This window comes from Sipha flava, unplaced genomic scaffold (genome assembly GCF_003268045.1).
Source record: "Sipha flava isolate LNK unplaced genomic scaffold, YSA_version1 41_pilon_pilon, whole genome shotgun sequence".
In the NCBI taxonomy this organism is placed as follows: Eukaryota; Metazoa; Arthropoda; class Insecta; order Hemiptera; family Aphididae; genus Sipha; species Sipha flava.
The window spans coordinates 1,224,692-1,246,597 of record NW_020273144.1 but is presented as its reverse complement, the minus strand read 5'-3'; the positions used below and the strand labels follow the sequence as shown (position 1 = coordinate 1,246,597).

Genomic DNA, 21,906 nt, shown 5'->3' with positions numbered 1-21,906 from the left:
AAATGTATATTACTCTATAATACTATTATTATAAATAAATTATTAGATAGTACAGAGTATCTCAGAAAATATTAGTATAAAAGATTTTACAGTGATTTCAGAGCTTAATAAAAATCTAGAACTTTTAATAATAATTAAATCTTATAAATTGATAAAGTATTTGAAATATACATTTTATAAAAGGAAATACAAAAAGAAAAATACATATAAATAAATAATTTCTATTGCACATTTTAAATACTTAGGTAAATTAAATATAAGTTGAATTTTAAAAACAAGAAATACAATTAATAAACTATAGAAGACATAAGTTAAAAGGATGCCACACAATGTATTTTGATGTCTTGCAAACGAAAAACGTAAATGAAACATTTTCATGAACATTTAATGATCAAACCTAGGTCAGAGATATGGATTAGGAACAAACTATTAAAAATTGAAAGAAACATATTAAATAGCACTTCAGTCTTTTTTCTAAAATACTAATAAATAGTTAGGTACATTACTCTAAATAATTTCGAAAATGTGAAATCAAGCAATATGTTAATTATAGCTAATATATAAAAAATTGTAAGATTGCTTATACAATTATTTTTGTACTAAAGGCAAAAAATAATATTCAATAATTTATATATGATCAATTTATGCAAAAGTTTTCACAAGATTACAAGTATGAAGTACAGTATAGTATGACATCCTTTTAAGTGTCACTTACAATTATAGAAACCTGGAATGCCTTTGATATGTTTCCCAGCGTGCATCATCAGATTCGTGAGTTAAAAACCGAACACCATTTCCAGTAGACTTTTCAAGTTCTCTTAAATCACACCACGTTTGATAATCCTAAACATTTCATTAATTATGAAGATAACATAATAAATACATTTAAACAATTAATTACGCTTTTAAGCAGAATTTAGTATCCAATACATTTTCTTCTAATGGACTTGTACAATTTTTTTGTTACAAAATTCTTCTGATACCGTAATATAAAAATGAATACATTTTAGATAAAATATAGATAAAAAATTTAACTGAATATTATTATATTTTTGTTATCATGTACAAATTCATTTTTATTTTGTTATTTTAGTTGATATATATTAATAAATAAAAGAAAAAACAATTGCAATACATCTAGGTCAGGAGTGAATCCATAGTCGCGCGATGTATAGAATGATCTAATTGTATTGGCTTTTTATACTTTAAATCAATGTACCATTGCTCTCGGAAAAAAAACTTTTCTGAGTAAAAGAGGTTTACTTGATTATTATTAATTTAATATAATTTAATAATAATTTAATAATTATTAATATTATGATATTAATTATTTGTTATTGATATTAAATAATGATTGGATAGATTAGTTTATATTTCTAAAGTTTGTTAATATAGTAGAAGAAATAATTTTCTTAATAATTTTTAATGTTCTAACTTTTGTTAAAAAAGGGTACATGAATTTGAGAAAACAAAAAATTTCAAGTGCCTATAACAACCCAAACTTCATTACAATACTTGGAAACTCTTTAAACTAACTAAATAACGAATATAATTTAATTTAAATTCGTTAAAGTTTCCGATTTCGTCATCATTGCATTTTATAACGCTTTTAAATATTTTTTGCAAAAAAAAAAAAAAAAAATTATATGAAAAATCTTATTTTTAATCTTAAGTATAAAAATTTAAAAAAAATATAAAATTTTAAATACAAAACAGGGGATTTTCATAAATTTTTATTCTTTTGTTAAAATTTAATACTCAAACATTATTATTATTCTTTTTTAATCAGTAATAAATACAGAAGAGGAATTTTGTAGAAATATTTTAAGACCAATTTCAAGTCATTTTTCAAAAAAAAGCTAAAAACTTGAAAATTTCAATTCCTAATAAATAAAAAATAAAATTTTATTTGAAATTATACTATATATAGCAAATGATGATATGTCATATCTCTACGATTATTAGTTTTTGAGTTATATTGGAAACAAAAAATCATTTTAATAAATGCTGCTTTTTTTCACAATTATTAAGAAAACTTTTGGGAAATTTATCCTTCTCCAAAATAATAATAAGATAAAATTTCCTGTTAGAAATTTCTTATAATTGTCTTGATTAGAGTAATCATTCTGGTCAAAATTGGGTACACAGACAAAAAAAAACATAATTTTAAAACTTATATTCCTCATTTCATACAGAATGTAAAATACAAATATAAGACCTTTAATAAAATTTTTTATTTTTAACCTTTGGGTAATTAAAAACATTTGCTACTATATTTACCTGTAACCATACATGTGCTAATGATTTGTCAACTGTAAATCGTTTTCTTTGTTTCACTTGTAATAAATTTGTTATAAGATCAATAGCTGAAAACAAATAAATAAAAAAATTAAACGATTTATTGAGTAAATTAATTTAAATATTTTTTAGTACCATCATGTGATATTTCTTTCCACGGATTTCTAGGATACATAAAAGCAGCATTTTGTATCTGATCGTTGATATCTTCATCTTCATTAAATGGAAAAGTTCCACTGAGACTCACATAAACTATAACTCCAACACTCCACATATCCAAGGATCTATTATACCCTTTATTCCGTAAAACTTCAGGTGCTAAAATTATATTATGAATTCAAAATAAACATTTTAAAATTAAGTTTGAAAAACATTTTATATAGACTAACCAAGGTAAGCTGGAGTTCCAACTACTGACCGTCTAAAAGATTTTTCACCAATTATTCGAGCGAATCCAAAATCACATAGTTTAACTTGTGGAAAATCAGAATTTGAACTAAGAAGTACATTCTCTGGTTTTAGATCACAATGAACTATATTTTTGCTATGTAAATGTTTTAGCGCTATTAATATCTAAAAATAATAATAAAATAAATAAATTTTCAAACAACCTAAATTATTTTATGTAAATAATATAATGTTAAAACATAACACTAAATTTATTTAACAATTTAATTGATCTAATATTTTGCATAGTATTGAAATTTGAAATTTAATTAATGACAAAATAAAATAAAACTCCCAGTTGTTTCACAAAAACATTATATGTTATATGAAATTAGAAGATTAAAACGACCAAAGGTATAACATTTTAATAAGTTTTGTAGTTTACTGTATTATTTTTTTCAAAACAGTATGAATTAAAAATAATATTATTGTTAATCCATAGCTATAAAATAAATTTCCATAGCTAATGTTTAATATGTAGTCAATAATATTCACAAAACACATATTGATGACACTTGATGTACATATATAATTATCATATTATGTTCAAAAATAGTAATCTAGCAATCTAAAAAAAATGCTAGGAAATAAAATACCTGACTTTAGATATAAATCAGTGGCGACTAGTGAGTTTTTAATGAGGTAGTGCACATTTAAAAATTAATTATATATATATGCATGTGTGTGTGTGTACATCAAATTAAAATAATTTTTGAATTTAAATTTAAATTTTTATTAAGTCTTAAATAATGAGAATATTATGAGTTAATAGAAAAAACTAAATAAAAATAGAAAATTTATTTATTTAATTACATTTATTATTTCTATTTTCTTCAACAACAGTGTTGAAAAATGTTACTCTGTTGAAATAACAAATTGAATAATAATTTACCAAAGATTACATGAAACATTACATTTAATTTAATCTGTACTTCTACCTACTTTGCTCAGAAAATATACTCGTGGGGCTGTTTGGCTCCTAAAATAATCCAATTCAAATATATTTTTACACCTAATTTTAAAATCTCAATTAAAATTTCTTAAATTTTGAAACATAACCTTCATACTACTCAGACCCGTATTTAAAAATTTTGCGCTTCAGGGCATATAATTTATGCCCCCCCCCCAAAAAAAAAAATAAATAATAATAATATAATACTTATTATTTCGTCTATAATCGAAATTTTTTAATATTAAAATCAAACTCATAAACGAAAATCGTTTAATACTTTTTTTAATTAACAAATTAAACAAATTATGACATAATAAAACATATAATTTTATTTTTTTTATTGTCTTATTTTGTTTTTTCATTAAGTACATCATTTTTAAAAATTATTTTGCTAAAATATTTTGCCACCCCTGTGACTTGATGCCCTCGGGCCTGTGCCTAACCATACCCTCCCCCTAAATATGGACCTGATATTACTACTTGCTATTATTATGAATTAATATTTTTAATTTTCAATTTTTTCTGAGTTCGGGTAGGTAGAGCACATGCATACGAGCCGCCACTGATATTAATATATAAATAATCAACTTATAGGTTGTTAGTGGAATATTGATCAACACCCAATAATTATCTTAATAAACTTATTTTTATATTCTGATATTAAATAAAAATAAATAATGAGGATAATAATGTGTAATAAAAATATGAGATAGGGAACACACATTAGGTTACGGGTACAAAACAATAACACGGCAACAATCGCGCGCGGCATAGATAAGATTGAGTAACGACGACGACTGGTCTACTGGTAGATATAGGAAGACGATAACGTTCACTAGTATACTCGATCATTCTTGATAATTTTAAACGATTAAGTTTATGAAATTTTAAACGACCAAGTGTAGGTGATTACTTTAATATTGATTCTCGAATGTCCTCGATAACTTATTAATTCATAAACTTATTAATTATAGGAGAAGATTCGAGAATGCCTATCTCATGTTATTGGTCGTCGCTACAAACTGGTATATTTAATAAAAATATACTAAAGATATTATACGACTTACTTGAGTTATTAAAAATTTGGTAATACGCTCTGATAATCGCCTACGTTCACTGGATAATATCATTTCCAACATGTCGCCTCTTAGTTTTTCCATAACAACGAAAATACGTTCTGCTGTCTCAAACATACAATCTAAATTCACTACACCAGGATGCTCTAATTTTCCAAGAATGGCAACTTCATTTTTTAAAGCTGCTTCTTGTTTTGTAGGAAATCGTAGTTTATCAATGACTTTGATAGCAACTGTTTTACCTGATTTTCTATGTTTACCTAAAATAATAATAATAATAATTTAAATAAAATTATAAAAATTCATAAGATTAAATTATAAGGATAAATTTTATTTATATTTGAAATACATACCACCGTAAACAATACCAAATTGGCCAGAACCCAATACTTCATCAGGAAATATTTGATATAGTTGACTCATGTCTGTTACATTTTGTTGTTGTTCATTTGTTTCCATACCTGAGTGAGATACTAAATATACAGATATTTTAATTTTTGATTTGATTAATAATTCAACATGTATTTAATGTTAGCATAGTCATACTAAGAATTTACTATAGTAAAATCTTTGAATAATAAACATTGTTTATAAATATATCTAATTTCAATTAAAAAATTGAGAATGAGTTGATGTTATGTTTGTGTGAGTGTGTTTTTTAAATTGTTTGCTATAAATATTATGAGTAACCATAAAAAAATTTAAATATTTATGTATTTAATTATATAAAACATATATTGATATTGGCTTTATTTATTTAACAACTTTAATACCTATAACAACACTTTCATTAATCACTAGTATAACTTACAAATCCAAAATATATTTTCATCAAGCAGCACAGAACTTTGAAAATGTTGTGTTCTATTTGAAATGCTATATATATTTTTTTTGCTAGAAAAAAAGTATAATACATTTTAGTTTTGATTTACAATTTAAAATATGAAATATACAATACTTCTAATTTTATATTAGTTGTATAAATTGTATGCACACAGTTAATGTAAAAAAAGGCATAATTATAGTTTTATGGAACTTGTTTTATAAACCAATATAAAAGCTACTACAGATATAAAATATACATGTATATCACAAAATAGAAAACTAATACATATTTATTTCAATTTAAATGAAGGTTAAGCTTTATGACTATAATTAAAAACAATCAAACGAACTTCATATGACAAACTGAAACAGATATTATTATTTTATCAAAGAATATTAAAATCATACTTGAGAGTCTTCATAAAATACCTACACATTAAAATAAATGAATAGTATTAGGAATAATTAGATAATTACCAAGAAAACACTAATCATAAATTATTTTAGATTCCGAATGAAATTAAGAAAATATTGGTATTACTATATATTATTTTATTTCATGCCTCTGTACACGATTTAGACCTGGAGTGTTTCGATCAACTCAATCATAAAAAAGTTCTCTGATAAGAAATGTTATTCACTTTATACTTTAAGGAAGATAATTTTACGAATTTTCCAACCGTTTTATTAATAATCGACGAAAAGCTATGAAAATATATTAATTCAAAAGATAATAAAGTAAAGACATGACATTTTTAACGAATACCTTATGCTATAGATTAGGTGTCTCCAACCTACGGCTCATGGCCAGTTCCGGTTCGTTAAGCTTTTCAAACCGACCTGTCAAATTTACTGATATTTGATCTATACTATTTTAAATCTGAAAATATGTGCACATAAATTGATTTCAATATTAAGCTCCACTTACTTATATGAACAGACGTTTTCAAAAATTAAATACGTCAAATCTAAGTATAAAACTAACTTAAGCAATAAACAGACGTAATCAAAAAACGTACAAACAAGCGACGCTGTTGATTAGAACTACAAAGTTTGATGCAAACTATCAAGAAATTTTAAAATATAAGCAATTTCAATATTTTCATTAAGTTACTTACTCGTACCTCAAAAAAAAAAAACAAATTTTGATTTATAAAATTAAAAAATTAATTTTTTTAATTTTTTTTCTAAAATCTAAATAAATCTTATCTTTTCTTAAAATGTATTACCTCTCTATTTTTCTAAACAATTTTGATCCGTGAATCCAAAGCGTATTTCAGATTTGGTGCGCCATAAAAAAAGGTTGAAGACCCATGTTATGGATAATATGATTTTCAAAAGATTTTTTTTTGAGTTATTAATTGAAAATTTAATTATTAATTCTGTCGATAAAATAATTTTAAGTTAGGCAAAAAGTCTTAAAAATTTAATTCAAAGTTCCTCGTATTAATCTATAACTAATTAAAGAAAAAAAATGAATTTAATTTAAAAAAAAAACAATACTAATGTTGGAATATTACATTTTAACAAACTGATAAAAATCATGAAAATCCACATTTTTACAGTAAAAAATTAATATATTTTCATATAATTTTGTTTTGTAACCAAAAATAAGAGAATGGAAATTCACAAAAATGGTTTATAAGAGATACTTAATGAAATTTTGAAGAACTGGGTATTTTTTAGTTAACAGCCTCTTCACACGTAACCACTCGGCAGCGCTTTTTAGCAGCTCGTCAGTGGAGTTGAATATTTTTTCAGAACCGTGTCTGTCTGTCTGTCTGTCTGTCTGTAGCGCTGCTCGTGTTTTTGGAAGCGTGTCTCTAGCGCTGCTCGTGTTTTTAGAAGCGTATCTGTAGCGCTGTTAGTGTTTTTAAAAGCGCGTCAGTGGCGCTGCTCATGTTTATAGAAGCGCGTCAGACTGTAATTGTCATGCTTTATTTCCCTAGTAGCGAACCAGTTTTCTATTTCACTAATGAAATCTTCATTATTAATATTTGCACAATCGGATGCCATTATTTCAAAATATAAGAGCTAATAACATTGATAAGACATAGCACTCAAGCTGACAAATAAAGACTTAAATTAAAATGATAATAATTGAAATCGTTTGATCAAACACGGATTAATCGTGCTACTAACGCGCTGCCGACGAACTACAAGAATAGACGCGCGATTGCGATCACGTGTGAAAGCCCAATCTAAAAACACGTTCTGTCACGAGAAGCGCGACTTTTAGATTGCTAGAACAAGGGTAGTAAACCTTTTTTGGTTCAAGTGCCAAATTTTTCCAATTAAGTTTTTAAAAATCGTTTGAAAAACGAGCCAAAAAAAAAAAAAAAATGAAATTTTCTAAGAATAAAAATAAAATTACAGGTTTATTACATTATTTGTACTAAATTATAGTCAATATTAGTAAAACACAAGCAACAATTGTTTCATCGGTCAAAACATTTCTTTCCTTCGATTTTATTAAATTCGGTATGGCGAATAAGCTTTCACAAACTTAAGTTGACAAAAAATATGAAAATATAAGGAATAACAAAACATATGTTATATACAGGGACGGCACGAGGGAGGGGGCAACAGGGGCAGTAGCCTAGAGCTTCACGCCTTAAATTATAATTAAGGCCCCGCGGTTCTTATTTAACTGAACTTAAAATATTTTATTAATAGAAATTATAAGACCCAACATTTATTATGCCCAGGGCCTCGCAAACTCTAACACCGTCACTGGTTATATGTATAACTTACTTTACATAATCTATTTATTTAAGTTTACATTTTGAATTATTAATTATATTTTTTAATTTTATAGTTATATTAATAAAATATTGCTTAGTTATGTTTTCTTCCACATTTTGTATAACTATACATTTTTACTAATTAATTATTAACTAAAAATTAATTTTAACATTTTTGTATAATTTTGTTTTTTCCATATACATAATGCTAAATTTAAATAATATTGTTAAAAATCTTAAGTTGAAAATGTAAACACAATTACTATGTTATTTTTATAAAGGGTTAAAATACCTGTTTAATATAATATAATAAAAATATATAATTTGTTTTTTTTTAATTTCATATAAACAAAATTTTATAAATATTATATTTTTTGTGTACAATTTTAATAAATTCAATTTTTGCGCATGTAATTAAAATTTCGTCAACGTGTGCCATAGGTTAATTAGTATAGTATATACTATATATATAGGGCCAAATTGCGGCCCTCGTCATAGTCGTATGCGGCTCGCGGTCTTATTTACAAAAACCAAAATATTTTAATTTTTTTGTATACATTTATAAAAAAAAATTTTATTGCAAAAATACGAGGCTATAGTGTACGGATTAATAAACAAAAAAAAATTTATTTATATGAATAATAAATTAAAAAATTAAACATCAAGTTAAATTTGTTTGCGTGGTATTTTTTTCATGTCCAATTTTTTAGTAAGCTTCTTAAGATCTGGTTGAATTGATGTAAGAATAGTTCTTAGTAATTCTGTGAGATGATCATTAGTCAAATTTAACGATATTTTGACTTAATTATATATTTATATATATGTTTATCAACTGTTAGCTTTCTTAATTACTTTTGTAGTATAGAAGTACCGATTAGATAATTTGACTCTTAATATAATCTTATTAATACATGTGGCTCATGTACATAGACATGTTGGCTACCCCTGGTATATAGTATAGTTCAGTATACTGAATTTTAATATCACACGCAATGTTTCAAAGAATGAAAGTCGAAACGTAACTAACTATACATTTATAAACGGTAATTGGTGGATACAATGGTTTACCGATAGTTTAGTCTAGTAAAGATGCCTCATAGGGTTATTATACCTGTCATAAAATCCTTATATTAGTATATATGAAAATATTGATAAGCAACCGAAAATTGTGATATATATACAGGGACGCCCACAGAAATGTAGCTCAGGGGGGGCAAAAAAATTGTAAGTACCTTAATACTTATAGGAAGATTTACTGCTACATATTTCATCTACTCATATTTTGTATTACTATTATTAAAAATTTTTTAAAAATCAAAACTCATTTAAGTTTATATAAAATTACATTATTAGTTATTAGTTTTAATATTTATAAGAAAAAATATAATTAAGTTTAAACAAAAAACAACTTTATTTGATTGAATTCGCATCATATTTTATTATTTTATTCAAAAAGTAATGACAATCTCCTTTTGTTTGAAGCAAATAAATTAATTGAATCATCATTTGTTGATTAAAAAAAATGTTAGATACTTGTTAGATACAAGGATTGTCGAATAGTCACTGAATACCCAAGATCAGCTTTATGTAAAACAACTTCCAATTTTGTAAGGGACCCGAAAATCTCAGGGGGGGCAATGGCCCCCTCTGGCCCCCCCCATCCGGGCGTCCCTGTATATATATAGATAAAATATACGTCCCTATTATATCAGATATATATATGTGGTCTTCTTTTTGTAGTGTACGACTTTAAAATGTCAATAATAATAATATTGATATGTGTGCGGTAATGAACTAATGAGTATTTCAAAATCTGTGTGGATTATTGTCCATGCATTTTTGCGAATTCGTGCACATAAAACAAAGTTATAAATATAATTTAATGCCAACATTTGCAAACCGATTAATTTTATATGATTTTTAATACTAGCTTTTATAAATAGGTAACACCATCATCAACAAATATTGTATATAATTATTGATTAACCGAGTAAGAATTAGTTAGTCAATTAGTTTAATACTAATTAACAATAACTAGTATTAAATATAGTTAAAAAATATAAATTTGAAAAGGTCATTTTAAAAATTAAAAAGGGCAAGACTCTTAAAACGAGTGAAATACAGGCATGGGTAAATTATATTATTACATTGGTCTTTTAAAATTGAAACAAATGCACAATTGCTCTTGAAAACCCGATTCTGAGTAAAAGAGCGGATCAATTTTTCTTATATATATATAACATAAACTAAATTTCTTAATAAGATGAGCTGAACTTAATGTACAAAAATAATTATCTAAAATTTGGGAAAATCGAAAATTTCAAGTACTTATAAATAGTACATATAAAACTAAATAAATTAAACTGTTTAATGCAGCGGTTCCCAAACTTTTTTTTTCGTGGTACCTTTTATTGGACTCAATTTAGCCATGTTGCCCTGTAGTGACATGAACATAAAAGACAGAATGAAAAAAAAATACTCATTGATAACTAATTTTATTAATTTCATTAAAATTAAACTTAATTATAAATTAATATATTTTTAAACTTAAAAATTAAATAAATAAAAATTATTGCTATCATTATTAAAATTATTACATAAAAATATTATAAGGTTAAAATGAGAATGTCCGAATATACAATAAAAAATATTTCATTATTTGCTATAAAGTTTTTACGAAAACAATAAGGAAAAAAAATCTAAATATTTTAAACCATTTGTTATGAACCGTAGACCACGGTGCCCTTAGAAAGTGCTCGAGGCACCCCTAGGGCACCACGGTGCACAGTTTGGGAACCACTGGTTTAATGGATATATTATTATCTGATTTCGTCAAAACTTCATTTTGTAATGCTTAAAAAGCTTATTTGTACATTTCGTGAAATTGGATAAAAGATTACCTTACAACTTTCTTTGTATACAAAAAACAATATTACAGGAAAGTTTCAAAAATTTTTTTAAAACTTAAAAAATTAAATGTTGATGTAATCGGATATTTCAACGAATTTCCGTTAAACGAAATATTATTTAGTGGTTATTCTGCACATATTAATTATAGTGACTCGAAAAATTTACTGAGTACTAAGTTAGCATATAAAAAACATTTTATTGCTTGGAAATATTTTAATGAATTTTGTACTGTTTATAGGCACTTGAAATAATTGATTTTTTCCAAATTTTAGGTGTCTTTATTTTTCACAATAAGTAAAAGATTAAAAGTTCAACTTACCTTATTAAGAAATTTGGTTCTTCTACTACATCAACCATCTTTAGAAATACACTGGTATACAATGTATAAACTGATCCACTCCACCTTTTTCATTCAAAATAATTATTCCGATAGCAATAGTACATAGATAATAAGTTTTAAAAAACAATTCAGTAATACTATAGGTACCTATAGTATCTTACCCGATCAAAGAGTTTTACCTTATACATATATATATTACTGAAAATAAGTTAATAACATTATTAACATTATTATAAGATATTATTCTCTAGTATTTGGTTTAAAATAAATTCTTAATTTTACAAATTTGAAAATTTAGAAAAGTTTATAGTCATTTTTAATTTCTGAACATTTCATTTTAATGCATGAATTTATAAGTAATAATTAGGGAACGGATTTGAATGCAATTTGCATTCTTTTCTGAATGTCCGAAAACATTGCTTTCCAAGCACGAAGTTCATTTTATATATCAAGGAATTAAAAAATTTAAATTTTATTTTGCATTATTTTGCATTTTTTGATATTTTTAGTGCATTTTTATATATATTTGTTGCTTGGAAATATAAAATGTTTAAAAAAATACACATTAAATTTAAATTTTTTAACATTTTTCGTTTTACTCATAAATTAGTTATTTTTACGAAGACCGGCTGATTGTACTATACGTAATTCTCAAAATTTGAAAATCCCCGTTCGTATCGTTAGCGTAAAACGACCTTAATTGTAAAGAACCAGTGCTCGACTTGAGGGTGGACGCAATAGAACGGAGTACCCCTTCTAATTTTTAGAAATGTTAGCGTTCCCCTACTATTATTACGTTATAATTATAATATATTATTACACTTAATATATTAAGTTTTGCGGATACAATTTTTTTTAAACAAACAGAATCTCCGTTCTTTAATCTTGCCAAGTCAAGCACTGTAAATAACTTAGATAATGTTACGATACGCGATAACGGTAAATAACTAATATAAAACTAAATAATAATTAATAATACATTTTTAATAATGATGTGTTTTTTATAAATTTTAAGTTATAATAACAATATTAATATATTATACTTACACAAATCTGTTTTAAATTGTGTTTTTAAAAGATTTTTAACATTTTTTAGTGCATTTTTTTGATATAGCATTTTTTTAAGGCATTAAGTCGTATTTTTTTAGAACTTTTTTCTTATTTTTTATGGCATTAAAGTCCGTTCCCTAGTAATAATATTTAAATTTCATTTCATTAAAATACCAAATCTATGGTGTGGAATTTAGATATTTCAAAATAATATACATAAAATTAAATGTGTAATAATAACACAAGTGCGGATCATAGTTATTATGGTTTTTCTATAAGACATAACACACAACACACAAACATAATGGTATGAAAGTATAAGCCAAAATAGTGTTATGAATAAGTGAAACTTTTAGGGCAATCACTAAACAATAAGCAAGTTAGGTACAACAAAAAAAAAAAAAAATGGAATAAAAATAATTAGGAAATACATCTATTTACACATTTTACCACTCTTTAAATTGTTAGTTGGGGAATAAATGTATAGCCAAAGATTAAAAATATCTTTATGATGTTTCAGAATGTTTATTTTATACAACTAACTTGTAGGGTTTGATGATGGAACAGGCATAAGTGCATGTTGTATTATACTTTCCCAGCTTTTCTCTCCTTTAGTCCCAGAACTATGACTTGTATTTTCTAAATTTATTTCCATTGATGAATTGAGTTCTTCATCACCAACATAATATTCAAGATTAGTAGTTCTTAGTTCAAAACTATGCATTGGGCCTACAAAACAAAGGTTATGGAAATTAAATATATTAGTTTTAAATTATAATTTGTTTGATTAATAAAAGTATGTACCAGAATCTCTAGGAACAGTTGCACTCTCAATAGCAAGTATCTCAGACAAAGGTATTTCTTTGTAATACTTTGATGTTTTATCATTAACATATAATGTAATTGCTTTTGAATCCAATCTCCAATAATGACATTTTCTCTTTATAATAAATGATTGATAAAAACAATAAATATTGTTTATATTTTTAAGTTATAGTTAATAGAAATATCATACTTGATTATCTTTGTTAGTAAAATGAACTAACCACCCCTCTTTAATAACTTTTGAAGCACATCTTCTTTTAGTATGTTTAATTGATTGAACTATTCGCATTAATGGAATGTTATTGCTGGATGTAGAACTAATGAAATAAAATAATTAATTTTTTATTATTATGAAACATACAAATTATTATCTGAACATAGTATAATATGATCTTAATTTATCATCAACATTTAAATCAATAAAAATATGTTAAATATTTACCCAGTACAGTTTAAATCATCTTGTGTAGTATGGTGAGCATTTTCTGTAAAATGTCCTACAGTCTCCTGTAAAAATTCAGAAAATTATATCCAAGTACATTTATATGAATTCTTTTGTTAAATTGACTGATTTATTTTGACTAAACCTTTTTTTTTTTCAATAATAAATTTAATGTAATGTGTAGTGGCATAGCATGCCAAAATGATAAATAATTAGATTGAGATGGTAACCTTATTCAATATTAATCACCAGAGCTGACCAATCGATGACAATCAGTTACTCTGTCATACAATGCTCTTAAATAATATATGAATATTTTTCTTACCATTGTATTACAAGAACTTTGTCCATTATGAGAATTGGTTAATGTTGTTACTATAGGGGGAACAGCATACGGAGGAGATGGTGTATTATTTTCACCATCACTATCATCTTCGCCTTTACTGCCAGATCCTTCATGCTCAGATTCACTGCCTACACCACTTTCTAAATAATTTATTGTAATTTATTAATTTTAAATTACCAACAGTTTTATGTTTAAATATTATAAATTTCTGAATTGTAAAATATTTATAAAATTATCAATAAAAAAGTAAAATAAATGTTTATAAAACAATAGTCGTCAACCTTTTTGGACCCTTGAGCCACATTGACAAATTAAAAAGAGTTCATGGACCATACAAAATTTTTATATGATTTTCAATAAAATGTCTTAGTTTTGGAATTTAATACGGACAGTATAAAAGAGACTTATGTATCAGATGCAGCCTATGGGTCGTCAGTTGTTGACCATTATTATAAATTAAACTTATCAGTAAATAAAACCATCAATGTTTATATATATGTTTTAAAATGCATGTTCTTAAATAAAAAAAATTGAATATACTTATGTTGAAAACATTAATGGTATAAATAACAGAAAAGCAAAAAAGTTAAATTAAATTATTAGTTATAAAATAAAATACAAACCATTTAAATCAATTGGATAATCGCTGACACAATCTTTTGGTACAAAATCCATGCACTTTTTATGTACATTATAATGACAATCTTTGCACTGCACTCCTTGTTTGTAAATTCCTTTAAGCAATTTCTTACAATATTGACATATTGTTGGTCTAGTGTATGTATGCACAACAAAAATGTGTGGTATTTTAACAGGAGAAGGTGACCGGCTTTTACTTTTTACTGGTACATTTAATAAATTTCCACTGATAACCTAAAAATGTAAATAATAGGAATATTATAATATTTATTTTATTTATAGAAAAAATGAAAAAATGAGTGTTTCATTAAAATGATTAAACAATATTGAAACCATAAATATTCAACATACGGATTCATCTGATACTGCAGATGCCAATGAAACATTTGATGGACTACGGGGTGAAAAACTCAAATTAGAATTACTCGATTTGGATTTATTTTTTTGTTTATTTCCACCACCACAATCGTTGAGCAGTTTAACAACACATCTCTTATGGTAATTTAAATTACAACCTAATAATAAATAAGACATACATATATATATTTTAATAACATAAATTAGAATATCAATTATTAATATGTTTCATTTTTCATTATAACAAATTTAAATATAGATTTTTATGATCTAATTATAATGCAATAAATAAACATTAAAATCGTCAATTACCTGAACATTTTAAACCTTGTCTTACAATTCCAAATAACATTTGACCGCAGTAATCACAGAATGTTGGAGTTTTATATGAATGTACTGCTAATGAATGTGGTTTAATAACAGAGCTCTCATATTCTTCTGATAATAGTTGACCTAAAAATGTACAATTATATAAAATACTAAAAGAGACTTTAAATAGACAGAGGACAAACAAGTACATAAAAACCAAATTTTTTTTTTTATTATTTACAAACTAATCATTTTAATCTAATTAATAAATGATATATATCATTGTTAAATATTATTTAAAGATAAAATGACAACAATACATACATATTAAATCAAATATTAATATTTTAGATTTATAGAATACAAATAATTATCCTGCCAGATATTTATAAATTAAATTAATTATTTAATTATGAGTTCACTTGTAGTATGGTGTTTTTCGTAATTCAAATATAACAGATATTTTTAAAAAACAAAGTAATTCATGAAAATATTGATAAAAGTATTTTATAATGATAATCATAAAAAGATATAGTTCAACCAAGCTGAAAATTGTATTAATGCATTACTCATTGGCTCATTGTATAATCATAATTTAATACAAAATATCAAAAATTTATGTTATTTTATTCAATTTTAGATTCTGAGTGAAAGAAAAATGTTCTGGTTTTACCATGTTTTTCTTTTTGTGCCTCTATACACAATTTTGATCAGAGTGTTCCGATCATCAAAATCATACAAGAGGTTTTTTATAGTAAATTTTGTTTGATACTTTGAGGATACTCATTTCATGAATTTCTCTACAGTTTTTTTAATAATTACAAAAAGAAACAGCAACATTTACAGACCACCAGTTTTTGAACTAATCAAATTTTGGTTTCATCTCATATCTAAATATAATCATCTTAGAAAAAAAAATGTTCACAAAATGTTTATATAATTATTTGCAATACATAATATAATTTTCAAAATCTTTTAAGCTATCTATAAGAAATTTAAATTTTTTTGTTTCTTAGCTTATTTTCGAATATGTAAAATAATTAAGGTTTGATGAAATGTCTTAATAATTTAATTCAAAGATCCTCATACATTTATATAACTAATGAATGAAATTTTTATAAGCTTTAAAATTATCAAATTTGTACTGCATATTTTTTAAAAAAAGATTTCAGCCTGCCAGTCCCTGTAAACTTAAATGTAATGTTTAAATATTAATTAATATATTGTCATTACACTTAATATTACCTGATAAAACAATTTCAATGATAGTTTCATCATTTATATCAATGACATTGTTCACAGGAATAAGAATTTGATCACAAGAATAGTTATGCCGAAACAGTAAAATTCTTTCTGCCAACCGAGTAAGGCCATGTTCAGGAGCCTAAAAATTAATATTTAAATTAATTAATTACAACAATTTCCCATAGTCTATGTACACAAAATTTGATTGCAATAAAAGGAAAAACTTTATATCTCTTAATTTCAAAAAAATTATAATAATAAGTATATGTGATATTAAACATCACAAAAAATATTAAGAAGTTATTTTAAAATTTTTTTTCTTGACACTATTAACCAAAAACTATTATTTTTAAACCATTTATTATTATAATATATAAATTGAGTGCTTTTAATAACTTTTAATGGTCTTAAATCAAGAGTATATTTTAATACATTGTTAACTTATAGAAATGAATAAATTAATATAAAACAATACAATTTCAGTTTACGTTGATGATAAACTATTGAAATAGTTGTATATTAGTAAACTTCACACTTAAAGAATTTGTTACTATATTTAAAAAAATAATCAAGTGTTTCCTTTTATATAAAAAAAAAAAAAATTTAACAGACCTATCCAATCTAAACATGATTGAAATTATTACAGGAAGTATGTTGTATTGTTTTGTTTTAGTTAAAAAAATTGGTAAAAGAATTTATTTTGTTTTTAAAATCTTGCTCTTTTATTATATATACGGCAAAAAAATAGTATTTGCTTTATTGTATAAAAAAAGAAAATGCAGATAAAAAAAAAATAAACAAATTTCATATCGATTTAACTAACAATAATAAACTAAAACAGTATTATCCTATTCTGTAGGTATACAAAATATATTAAATTTAATTAAAATAAAAACCTAAGTATTTTTCCATCTTTTTTTTTTTAAAATATACTAAAAATACTAAAAATAATTACTTTAAAATAAAATAATACATTTTTTAAAAAATTAAATGTTGCAATGTAATGAATCATATATATATTTCTGCAATTGACACTAATTTATAATTTATAATATACTTCTATATATTTGTAATATTAATACAAGTCTAAAAGTCTATATTTTTTTAATTTTATTTACAAATAAAAAAATTTTAATTTTTAAAAAAAAAGTTTATTAATATATACCTTAATTCAATATCCTTAAGACTAAATTACATTCTTAAAGAATTTCTTGAATGATTTTTACAAATTTCTTTTTTAATCAAAACACATTTAAGTATTATAATAAAAAATACTTACTTTTATGTTGACAAAGTCACATGCTGCTTCTTTTAAGGTTTTTAAAGTAAAAGCAGATGCATTTAATGTCACAGAGTCACGAATCAATCCAAGTTGCAATATAAATGTTACATCTTTATCTTCCATTTCCCTTGATGTCTATTAATGGTTGTATACATTAAAACTAGAAATAATAAAATATATTAATTGTTTTTTCTCTAAAAATGAATTAAATTTTTAAGTTGTAATTAATATTAAATGTGTTTTTTACTAATGAAAAATAACTTTATCAACAATTCCAGTTAAAAGACTAATGGCACACAATACTAAAATAAGAATAAAACTAAAGGACTTCCTATAGAATTAATTAATTAAAAATATCAAGAAAATAAATATAAATTCTAATAATTTCAAGCTATCTTATGTTATGTGAGCTTTTTATTTCATTTATTATATGAAAATATTTGTATGATAAGAGTACATATCATATTATACATCATAGTAAAATAAAAAAATAATCTAAAAATAATTCTTTAAAATACAGAAATAATAATTAATAAAATTGTTAAAAGTTTTTAAAAAATTTTTAAATTTACTGAATTAGTATTCAAATCATTGTATATAATTATTGGAAAATTAAAAAATACTAGGTAAATTTAAAAATAAACTTTTGATAATACCATTCAGTTTAATAATATAATAAATTATTCCATCAGTCTAAAATTAAAAGTATTCATTAATTATTTTATAGTCTAAATAAAACGCAATCAGGTATCAAATAGTTATGTTCTACATTTAAAAAATGTATTTTAATCAATATATTTTTATGCATTGAAACTTCTAATATTATAGAAAGGTAATCACACAACAACACAGCTATACTAAAGACGATAACATAAAATGATATACATTTTATTATGATTTATAATACAAATATTATTATAGTTATTAATTAATTATTTATTATTATTAATTATTTTCATGTGGTAAAACTTTAATTTATGTTCAATATATGATAATGGTTAGTTTTAAAATAACTATTATAGTTAAATACCATCTTAAAATTGCATGGTATTCATCAATATGTATCTTTTTAGGAAGAATTTATTCTTAAACTAAAAATCATCCCAAAATATTTAAATATTTAATATAAAAAGTTTGAAGTATTTCAGTCAATAATTTAATAGGATATGTGTGTTTGATTAAATTTTGTTTTTGGCAAATTTCAACAATTAAAATAATTATCAATTAAATACAAACATAGGCCTACATATAACCTACGTATGCTTGCAATTAATAAATTAAATAAACATATTAAATACAATAATATATACAAATTTACTGAATAGAAATTTAGAATGTAGTCACTAATCACTATATAATTTTGTTAGTAAAGTGATATATCTATTTGTGTATGAATAAAATAAAATAATTTATTTAAAAGTACTTTCAAAAAATTTAAATTATAATTTTTAATTGAAGTTATATTCTTTAATGTTAAACATTATCATTTGAGTGTTTAGTAGAAACTAAAATGAACAACAATGTCTATGAAAAAATATTTATAATGTATCTTTATAAATCAAATAGGCTACTAGTAAATCATGATATTAATTACTTTAACACATGAATTCAAATAATCATAATAATTTTACACAGAAATAATTATTCACTTAATGTTCAATAATTTAGTAAAATATTTTTATTGAAGCTTAAATTATACATGAACTGAATATTTTAGACGTATAAAGCATATAATTAAATGGTACTTCTCTGTTATCCCTACTACCACAACTACTCAATTCTGTTTTCTCAACTACCACGCTGAAGGTGTTTGGGGCTCGGCTCCGCTAAATGGAGAAATAAAAAGCATAGGGTAACCAGACCCCATCATTTGGAGTATTATCTGGTGGAGTTTATCTGGAGACATAACATTGAAGGAGAACCATTCGATAACATATTGTAAAATATTTCCAAAAAATTGGTCAACAAAAATAGAATTTTAAACTTATGCAACTGTAACTGTGATAATTTTAGGATTTGTAATTTGACGTTTTGTGATAATTTTAATGATTTTATGTTTTATACACGATTTAAGATACCTAGTATTATCTTAAATCGTGGTTTTATACTATAATCCTCCACTACTGTGATAATTTGTGGGATTACTGATAATCAACTTTATACTAATATACATTATAATATAAATAGCAATTCATGATGTGTATTATGTATTAAAATACGAAACTATCTATATACTAACTACTAACTATAGTAGTCGAGATAACAAAATTGAGAGTTGCGGTAGTCACGGCATCGAGCTATAGTAGGGATAACAGAAAAGTACCAATTAAATTAAGTAAAATAATAATATATGGATGATTCTGATTTATTTTATAAACCAACAACAGTATTAGAAATATATGGATAGTAAAAAATTTTAAAACGAAAATTTCATAAACATATTGATTTGAAGAAAAATCAAATTATTATTTACTTATCATATTATTACTTTGGTTGTATGAATTTATCATTCAGTATCGGTTAAAATATGAAGTCAATACAAATTTAAATTACAATTTATAATGTAGTGTATAATAAAATATCGTTTAAAGACCAAACGTAAAACTAAATTTTATAACTCTATTAAATTTAAAAAAAGCAATATACTTACGATTGTTATTTTTTTTCTTAGATGTTTGCAAATCTCAATAATAATAATCATACCGAATAATTCGGTTTAGAAAAATAATTCGCCATTATAAAAACTACAACGTAAAACGTAGTTCACTCGTTGAATCGTATTTTAAGTACATATTATAATAGAGGTAGGTAGTTACAAACCATTAAGGACAACTTTCACCGAAGTATGAATCAATTTCAATCTAAATAACAAGTGATAAGAACAAATGTCACGTTATCACCTCGGTTTTTTATTTTTTATCTTCCATATATATCTACAATATGTGAAATTGAAAATCTCCTCCTTTATTTAGCCTTATTTAGAAATATGGTGTGATTCTTGAAGACACATTAATTTATGTGAAACTGAGTAGGACACTTTTCATATAAGAATGACGTCTCATCAGATTCGTTATAATCATAAATTATCGGTTTTTAGCAATACCCAACCGACATTTTTCATCAGTGTTACATTATCTTTTAAAGAAGTTCATTACTCGGGATTAAAAGGTCTACACGATACTTGTATCCTCAAAAAATTATTGATACCTGAGAATTTTTAATATTACGGCAGGTTAGTTGCGTCCCAAATACCCGGGCGCAACTTGCCTACTATGGTAATTATTGACGATTTATTCCGCATCAATATAATTTTTATTATTTAGAATCTAATAAATGAAAATAAATATATATTTAACAAGAAAGAAATTAATAGTAAATTATTCATATCTCATGTTTTTCATACACCCAATATCATATTATATAATATTATCAAATAAAATTATATTATTATATTATATAATATTATATTTTATTGACTAATAAAAAATTCTGCTACTATACTAATTGTTAGTTCTTTTTTTAATGTTTTTCAAATTATTTAAATTAACAAAAATACCATATATATTTATATTTTCTTCTAATATACTTAACTGTAAAATATATTAATATGGTAATTTCTATGCAAAATTATTAATTTATCATTTAGAACGCAAATTACTAACCTATCAACAAATACCACGGACGACTTGCATCTAAAATATGCTTATGATTCAAACACAAGATAGGGATTATTAATCGGGGAAGTATATATAATGCAATTGATATTCACTGAAAAGAAGCAGTGGCGTATTTACGGGGGGGGGGGGATCCCGGGTCTCG

At 24.0% G+C, this 21,906-nt stretch overlaps 1 protein-coding gene across 2 annotated transcripts; it reads right to left on the bottom strand.

The window, feature by feature from the left end:
* Positions 1 to 229: 229 nt before the first annotated feature.
* LOC112688940 (serine/threonine-protein kinase D1) lies at positions 230 to 20,941 on the bottom strand. 2 transcript variants are annotated; one of them, XM_025562380.1, is made up of 18 exons: positions 20,738 to 20,941; positions 18,085 to 18,247; positions 16,806 to 16,944; positions 15,564 to 15,704; positions 15,246 to 15,409; positions 14,879 to 15,128; positions 14,235 to 14,395; positions 13,910 to 13,974; positions 13,658 to 13,784; positions 13,447 to 13,582; positions 13,186 to 13,371; positions 5,127 to 5,246; positions 4,765 to 5,033; positions 2,688 to 2,871; positions 2,434 to 2,616; positions 2,281 to 2,366; positions 716 to 843; positions 230 to 397 (listed from the first exon to the last, which is right to left on the bottom strand). In XM_025562380.1, the coding sequence occupies exons 2-17, from the start codon at positions 18,208 to 18,210 to the stop codon at positions 718 to 720; spliced, it is 2,463 nt and encodes an 820-aa protein (XP_025418165.1). In that variant the 5' UTR covers positions 18,211 to 18,247; positions 20,738 to 20,941; the 3' UTR covers positions 230 to 397; positions 716 to 717. The 2 variants fall into 2 exon arrangements, with proteins under 2 accessions (XP_025418165.1, XP_025418164.1); XM_025562379.1 differs by having other exon boundaries at positions 230 to 843.
* Positions 20,942 to 21,906: the final 965 nt, after the last annotated feature.